Raw genomic sequence first — 8,918 nt, forward strand, 5'->3', positions numbered from 1 at the left:
GAATTGAGCCATTCAAGAAAAAATTAAAGAATAGAAATTTAAAATTGTCAATCAGAAAATTGCAACCAAAGTTTTAGCCCTTGTACACACTAATGGCAAAGAAGTGCGCAAAACAACTTTCAAGAACAAAATAATGTGCTTCAAGCTAATGAAAATCGTAGGTCATGCAGATTATAGTTAAGATAGATGTGATATAAAGATTAACTTATTCCTACTCTTCAGATTCAATTCTTATTGACATTGGATTAAATATACATTTGTGGTGATATGGGACTCATCACAAGGCTCCTTCAAATAAAAATCTATTAAGGTCATACATTGAGGAAAAGTATCGAATAACTATTTGTTCTATTTCTGTCTAGTAAATACATGCTTTGAATGACGTTATTCTATGTACTGGTTTCATTCAAATTTGGCTAAGATAATTAGATCTTCAAAGCTCAAAAAAGAGAGAGAACTTTGTCAATTCAATTTTTCATTTCTTCAATCCATTTTTTGCCAGTATTACTGTGCAGAAACTTCCATCATTGGAGACTCCATTTTCTTTGGAGATCTTTTTTATTATGCTGTGCAGAGGCGATTTTGTTGTTTGTTTCATTGAATCCATCCTTTAAATAAGATGAAGTTCAAGTCTTGAAGGCTCAAAATATTTTTGGAAGAAGGCCTTCCTCATCTCATGCTGAACAGCTAGGGAACAAATCCGAAAACATTATTTATCTGACTTTATTTGTTCTAGCATTTTAACAACGTCAAACATGGTTGGCCTCTTCGAGGGGTCTGGATCTAGACATTTGTCTGCAACTGCAAATACTTCCTTGACTTCTTCTGTGGGAAAACATACTAATCCACTATCAATTGCATGCTCCTCTCTCTTTTCTTCCATTACTCCTTTAACCTGTCATAAAATTAGTGAAGTAAGAAGATATCGCAATGGCCTCACGTTAACGGGTAAAATTATAATACATCTCACGTGGTCGAGAAATTTTCAACAAATATCTATATAATCAATATTGAGGATTCAATGCAGATACGATATTTGCATTGAAGAATGACTTGGGAAAATTGAGACAACATGAAACCTTAGTTTTCTATCTTGTAGTATCTTGCAATTAATGGCGGGGCTTCTTTAGGAATGAAAATATTGTTCCATTCTTTTGTTTGTCCTGGCAATCCTATAGGACTATCTAAAAACCATAAACTTTTTTAAGAATTTGTCAATACCCAAGATGCGAACATATTTGAGATGCATTGGAACAGCACAACATATTAGGGAAACTTATTCTTTCATAGAAGATATGCAACAATATTAGATAGAATGTATTGAAATTGAACACCTAGGGAGTTCTTTGGTTGGGCGATTGAAAATTTTTATAAAAAGTGAATAAAACAATGAAATTATGCCTGTTAAAATTTTTATGATCTTTCTGTTTTGTCTATTGTTGTTTAGTAGTATGAAATTATGTTGCTGATACGTGACATATATTTACTCTTGGAGGGAAAAAGGTTTGGGTAGTATATTTTCTATCTTCATATTTCTTTAAGTAGTCATCGAAAGATGTTTCTTCAATATGTAATGAGCAAAGAAAAGATTTATATTTCTCTCTCCTTTCACATCTTTTCTTTATTAGTTTCTAACTTTTTCATGCATAATTTGTGTGAAGTCCTTAGGATATATATCCCGGAGGACATATATTTCAAGATGTTGTAAATGGCCATACCTCATGACCTAATTTGTGAGTAATTGGTTTCATGAAAAATATTTTGCATCTAATAGCCCTTGAATTCCCAACAAATTATTCCTTTAGATGTCATCTTTTGTTGTGTATTGGTCCAATTTTAGTTTATGATGTTTCGCAAGACACCACACCAATGTGAATTTCCTATGAATAGTGGTTGTAGGATGATGTATATAATGTGCCCTCGTCAAGATTAATTGAATAAAAACTCCTTTTCCTTACCTCTCTCTCTCCCTCTCAAGAATACTTGTTCTTTCTCAGGAAAGAAACATAACAAGAGGTATCAGAGCTTGGTGGAGCTGATCGGGCAAAGGAGGAAGAAGACGGTTCTTGTAATCAAGAAAGAGACAAAGGAGGAGGAGGTTCCCTTTGGACAATGAGCTGTTCACGTGGAGAAATCATGCTGAATAAACACTTGAGCATGATCAAGTGGCTAGTGGATCGATTGCACATGACGGTGGAGAGTGATAAGGTGATTCACAATATTCGAGAGCGGATGGAAGGGATAAATGTGAACTGACAAATGAGGTAGGGTCGAACGGAGCTAACGGTGAAGATGGATAATCTTGCGCAGAACACTACAGGAAAACAACTCATTTCCGACAGAATTTTCAGCGGAAATAAATTCGTCACAAATTCCGGCGGATTTTCCGGCGGCTTTCCGACGGAAAATTTTCAACGAATTTCCGATAATTTTTTATTGGTTTTCTGACGAATTTTTTTCGAATGCATTTCCGGCGGAATTTCAAACGGATTTTCGACGGAATTTCCGATGCATTTTCGCTGGAAACAGGTTTTGGTTCTTGACTAGATGGCAGATACCGCGGCACTTCCGCGCATGGAGAGATGAGGGGAGGGGTTCGAACCCCACCGAATGCGTGTCCATGGTACACGCGGACAGCCTGGCTCACGTGGGCGGGCAAGGCGGGCTGCGGCGGCTCGGGCGGGGCGGTTCACGTGGGCGGGCAAAGCCGGTCGTGGCTTCAGCGCTGAGCGCTGTGTCCACTGCGTGCGAGCTGGGGTCCTGGAGCAATGGGCCTGTTGGGTGTAACTGATTTTTTTTTCTTGAAATCCGGAGCATTAAAAATTCGACGGAAATATTTTCCAGCGAAAAATCCGTCGGAAATACGTCGGAAATGTTTCCGGCGAATTATTTTATGCCGGAAGTCCTTTTCGACGTGCGTGTAACCGGCGAAAAAATTCCCGCCGGAAATCCGACGTAAATGTAATTTTCTGACGGATTTTGGCCATTTTCCGATGAAAATGTCTGACGAAAAATGACGTTTTTCCTATAGTGGAAGGTGTAGGAGAGCATGTGGTATCAGGTTCGAAATTTTGAATCGGACATTGGCACAGGAGATTCCAACGTGTGGTGTCAAGCTCGTAGAAAAGTAGCAAAGAGGTTTTCTTGGATTGGCTATCTCCGATGAGATGTTGTGCATAGGAGTAGGTTCTTGCGCAGGTGGAGCCGCAAGCACTTGCTAGTACCGCGCAGGTAGGATTGTGCACATGGAGATCGGATCATGCTGTGGTTGGACAAGGGTGTACATACTGAGTGGAGAGCGCAAGGTGCTGTGCAAGGGGTGGACATGTAGGATGTTGGATTGAGGAACTAATTAAAGATCTGTTTAGATCTTTGAGATGGAGCCTCAGGATCATTTAGCTATTGTGTGTCGGAGCAGTGAAGAAAACTGGCAAGATCAAGAACCTCAGGTCTGTAGGTTAGTCTAGGACTCGAAATTAGATGGATGGCTCATGCGAAGTTGCCGGTCAGAGCGAGCACGAGTACCCAGGAAAGATTGGTGAGTTAGAATGTGCTCAATACTAAAGTAGGGGCATGCCAAGAATGAGCAAATGCTCCCTTTAGCTTTACTGTATATATATTATTAGAAAATGAGAGTGAGAGTCAAGTTGATCACTATTTTTTTAATAGATTATACAATCCTATTTACAGGCATTAAGGAAGACCCTTGCCTTATATAATTTTTTTAATTATCAATCATTAATAAGGAAGACCCTTGCCATATATGGTTTCACACATATAATAAAATAGACATGGTAATACTACCCCACAATCTCAAGAAGATATAGAAGTCAACTTTTCATTTGGTATAATCTTGAAATTGCCCAGAATCTTGAGGTTTAGTGAAGCTAATGCTTGTTTCACCCAAGAAGCAATAAATTGAACAAGAAAATAGAATTAGCAAGCTCTCCATGATAGAATTAAAAATTTCAATCTAATTAGTTCTCTTATGGTAGAAATTATTTTGAAAAATGAAGGAGATATCATTTATAGCTGAAATGACTGAGATTCCAAAGAAGAGGAGTTATGTTTAAAGTTAGTAATGTCAGTATGATGGTGAAGATAAGAGGTAAGAGGCAATAAATAGTAGAATTTAAAGATATTTTATGATTAATGAAGAAATGTAAGCATCTTACTTCTTTCATTTTAATGTGTTTTGAAGAACTCTTTTAAAAGCTAAAATTTTAACCATACTATTTATGGTGTTGATTATATCTGCCATATATAGAAGAGGATAATGCAGATAATAGTGCAATGAACAAAAAAATATGATCATATGGTCTATAAGAATAGCCAAGTTTTTTGATTGCGTCACTAAGATTTGCAATTCATGCTTGGAAGATCATTTGAGGTCATAAAGAGTTCATTAGAGTTGACAAATTTTGCTTGAGGGAACATTATGACCAATTGGTAAATGCATAAAAACCTTATTTTAAGTTCACCATTGATGAAAAAGAGGCAAATGATGAAAGGAAATGCCACTATAAGTGACTGCTAATAGGTAAAATAAACTAGGTAGGTGAAGATTTCATTAAACTCAATAGTATACTCTTGCTTACAACCTTTGGCAAAAATATGGAATATAGGATGCTCAAAAGTCCCATCAAAAGAAATTTTTGATTTTGTAGATTTGTTTACATTCAATAAAAAACTTTTCAGAAGAAAAAAAAAACTAATTCTTGAGTATGAGTTTTATGCATGGATTGAAGTTCTTGTTGTGTAGCCTCTTGGCAATGATGATCAAGCTTCAACATAGGGGCGGGTTTGATGAATGAGGAGATAATAGACTAGCATTGTTAATGTTCTTAAAGATATGATAAAGAATTACATTTTCAAGAATGTATGGGTTGTCAAACAATAGGAATTTCTTAAATTGAATGGGTGATGTGTGGCTACATCATTGAAGAGTAGTCCTCCAAGTTTAGGTGATGCAATGGCATTTGATGCATTGATATCAAAATTTGTAGTGACATTAGGAGAAAATCATCAAGTATAAGAGACATAGAGTATGTAGAAGAGGAGATGACGAAGGGAAAAAAACTATGATATTGAAGCAAATATAATATTCTCCTAAAAATTGTGATATATTTTTAGTATAGCTTAAAAAGTAATAAAACAAGCACAAATAAAAACTTAAAGCATAGAGCAATCAAGGCTCTTTTCATAAAGAATATCATATAGGATTGATAGGAACTAATGATGGAGGAAATAGGATTAATGACATAGATTGTTGTAAGGGTAACCAATACTCAATATCATTCAAAATGAGACTACAATGAAAATAACTTGAGTGATGTCAATAATATATCAAAAATTTTCATTTAGCCTGACCAATTTGAGTATAAGTTCTATGACCAAAATATTAGGATATAGTTTCCACCTTAAAAGATAAAGATAGAAGAGACGATTCAAGAGTTATTTGCCACTGTGGGGTCCTATTAAACGATTGTGTGAGGTGTGTCACATTAAGGAGCAACGACGTTTGTTAGGGAGAGATATATGAATCACGTTCAATGAAGTAGGGCTCCAATACAGAATAGCAAGCAAATTATTTTTTCATAGCTTAGATCAAGAAACCAAGATTAGACAACACGATAAGTTCATTTAGCTTGACCAATTTAGCCCCTCAAAACAAACTTAAGCCTCTCTACTAATTTAAAATTTAAGACTAGTCAATATCTGTCTACACTAGTTCACCTTAACTAAGTCTTGATTTTTCCCCATCCTTAATCTTCAAAATCAATTGGAATTTCACCAAACATTGCCTATCACATCTAAAGACATTACCCTAATATTTTCAAGTGGTTTCAAGCCTTCAAATTCCACCATAAAAAACCTTAGATCTAAATCCCTAATGAGGGCCTTAGAATTGTGCATATGACCTAACCACTTGACCGGCCCATTCTTTTCGACCAACACCTAAAATAAAATTAATCCAACCACTAAAAAATTTCTCCAAATTCCTAAACCCCCACCAAGCATGTAAATCTCTTAGAAACCCACAATACAAGGTTAGGTCAAGCTTGAATATAGAAGCGAAGTTGTTGGAAATAGTCGGCCATATGGATTCTAATAACGGGGAAATTGGAAATAGCTTTAGTCAAAATCCTGAGAAAGTCAAAGGATATTGCTTTGATGCCATGTTAAAAAAGAGTTACAGACAAATTGATATCATTTCTTGTATAGAATATAAAATACACGTAAGCTTATTTAGACAAAAGAAGTGAAAAGGAATACAGTTGAGATATATTCATGGAATATTTCAATAATGAATATTGAAATAATAATAATAATGATAATAATAATAATAATAATAACTTACCGTCAGTCATGCGACGGTCATATTTGGCTTATCTGCTTATTAAAACGGTAAAGGTTTGAATCCCTTCAAACAAAAAAATAAAAATAAAATTGACGTAAATGAAAAATTATATGACAAAATCATACTATCCAGGTATGAGGAATGAATAATACGTTTTCAGTAAATCATCGAAAGCTTACAATATAGCTTATGGCAGTTGATCGTAAATTACTGGCATTAAGGTTTCGTTTGGGACGGTTTTTTTATTGCTTTCTAAAACGAAGTTTAGTAAATTTTTTTTTTTTATTTTTTATTAAAACTCCGATTTAATAAGCACTAAAAAAAGCCGTTCCAAAGGAAGCCTAAATCTTAGCTGCTAAAATGGTTAATAATTCTTCAAGAAAATGCACTTGATTCTATGATCGCTAACATAATTAACCGAGAATTAAGCATTCCTTTGTAAAATAGTATTTTGATTATATGATTAGTTTAAAGTGTATAAATTAATCTGGACGGAAAACATGATTTAATTTCTAAAAATGACTAATATTGTGGTTAAAACATTTACCCAAGTTACAAGCCTGGAGCCTTCCTCAATAAATGATTCATCAGTTGGTCTTTTTCCCGTAAGAAGTTCAAGCAAGACAACGCCGAAGCTGTAAACGTCTCCTTTTGTTGTTGCTCTGCCTGTTTCGAAATACTCTGTCAAAGAAAACGACATAAGTTGCTCTGTCATGAAAATGGAAAATATAGATTTTTAAGATGGAAAAATTGCAGTCCTAACCTGGAGGTAAGTAACCGAAAGTTCCAGCAACCATTGTTGACACATGAGTTTGATCTGGTTCCATCATCGTTGCCAAGCCAAAATCAGACACCCTTGCATCCATGTTCTGATCCAGAAGTATATTGCTTGATTTTATATCCCGGTGGATTATGTGAGGAATGCAATCATGATGAAGGTATGATAAACCCCGAGCAGCTCCAACTGCAATTCTGTACCTTGAAGGCCAATCAAGAGGTTTTTCTGCAGCTGATTTCCCTGAATATTTATACAATTCATAAGATAACTGAAGTTGTAAGGAAAAAAGTCCGGTCTTCAGAGAGGACAATCAACATTACCATGAAGTAATGCATCCAAACCTCCATTTGGCATCAACTCGTATATAAGAAGATTGAACTGTGGTGCAATATAGTATCCGTGAAGAGTAACGATGTTCCTGTGCTTTATGTCTCCCATGGTATTGAGCTCTCTCTCAAACCCAAGATCCTTATTGTCATTTCCCTTGTTGAGCCTCTTCACAGCGAAGGCGGTGGTTTCATCCACAACTAATTTATATACTGTGCCGTATCCTCCAGAACCAATAATATCTTTGTTAGTTAGCTTCATAGTCTTCTTCATAAGAGCTTTGGCGCTGAGAGCTTGAGTTGTTGGCGATCGAAACAATACCATCTTTCCACCTGTCTTCAAGAATCTTAGTGCTCTGATCTAATTAACAGTGCGTTGAGAATATGAACGATAACCTTGCAACTACTTTAAAAACTAACCTGACAAACTATCTTCAATTATCCTTCGCTTTCGTACCCATCTTTTGTAGCAGAGGAGGGAGATAATGATCTTCGATATGATGAAAGCAATACAGCAGATCGTAATGTAGAACACCAGTGGAGGTGAACTACCCATATTTTCAAAAAGAAATTATTCCACAACTCAGCTAGATGCCAATTTGGCCTCTGAGATTAAAAAAAAATATTGCAAGTGATGATTTCTGTTCTTGATATCATAAAATCTCACAAAAATTGACTTGGAAATGCTGTGTATGTGCAAATGATGAACTAGTACAAATGCTTTTACACCTCATGCAAGAAGTAGCTTCCTTTCCATAGAAGGGAGTTGACGAAATGATTTTTGAGCAGATTTTCAGTACATTACATTTCGCGTACATTTCGCGTACACCAACAGCGAATTGAATAACCGCTGTGTTCCGAACCAAAAGTCAGACTCATCGGCTTCACTTCTGGTTGACCGCCTCTCATAAGCTCGATGTTGCGAAGCAAAAGTCAGACTCATCGGCTGCAAATCTTGTTGACGGATTCTAGAGGGAGGTATGTACACCGCAATTATGTGTCGGTGGCTGTGGCAGGTGTAAAATGCATCAAGCTTATCGCGGAGTCATGTGAATGCTCTGAACTTAATTATTGCTTCTTAGCTTCGCTAATGAGCTGGCTTTGTCTACTTTATTTTTTTAAGTGCTCGACTAAATAATTGATATTTGACTCTTAGGCTCTTAGCTAAATATTTCCAGTTACGTAATATAAAAAAAAAATAAAATAAGAAGTTTTTGTTAAATAATAATAATTAGTATTTAATTTGATGAAAGATAAATCCGTAGTAATATTTAGTGAATTTTTATTCCGTATTTTATTATTGATATTTTTAATTTCGTTTATTTTGAGTCAAATTTTAAAATATACATTGAAACAGCATTTAATTGAAATAAAAAGGGAAGATAATGAAAAAGATTTTAGTCAAGTGGGTGGGGTGACAAGGCCCGTGAGTACCACCGTGCCTTTAGACTGT

The 8,918-nt window shown here is 35.6% G+C and overlaps 1 protein-coding gene across 3 annotated transcripts; it reads right to left on the reverse strand.

Annotated features, from left to right (window-relative positions):
* Positions 1-206: 206 nt before the first annotated feature.
* On the reverse strand, positions 207-8,410 carry LOC110091839 (receptor-like serine/threonine-protein kinase At1g78530). 3 transcript variants are annotated; one of them, XM_020816089.2, is made up of 6 exons: positions 8,195-8,410; positions 7,886-8,071; positions 7,460-7,798; positions 7,125-7,379; positions 6,909-7,042; positions 207-895 (listed from the first exon to the last, which is right to left on the reverse strand). In XM_020816089.2, exons 2-6 carry the CDS (start codon positions 8,019-8,021, stop codon positions 710-712), a joined length of 1,050 nt encoding a protein of 349 aa, XP_020671748.1. In that variant the 5' UTR covers positions 8,022-8,071; positions 8,195-8,410; the 3' UTR covers positions 207-709. The 3 variants fall into 3 exon arrangements, with proteins under 3 accessions (XP_020671748.1, XP_028556681.1, XP_028556682.1); XM_028700849.1 differs by adding an exon at positions 6,362-6,424 and having other exon boundaries at positions 762-895; positions 7,886-8,410; XM_028700848.1 differs by having other exon boundaries at positions 7,886-8,410.
* Between the last annotated feature and the right edge of the window lie 508 nt (positions 8,411-8,918).

This window comes from Dendrobium catenatum, unplaced genomic scaffold (assembly GCF_001605985.2).
Source record: "Dendrobium catenatum unplaced genomic scaffold, ASM160598v2 fragScaff_scaffold_1601, whole genome shotgun sequence".
In the NCBI taxonomy this organism is placed as follows: domain Eukaryota; kingdom Viridiplantae; phylum Streptophyta; class Magnoliopsida; order Asparagales; family Orchidaceae; genus Dendrobium; species Dendrobium catenatum.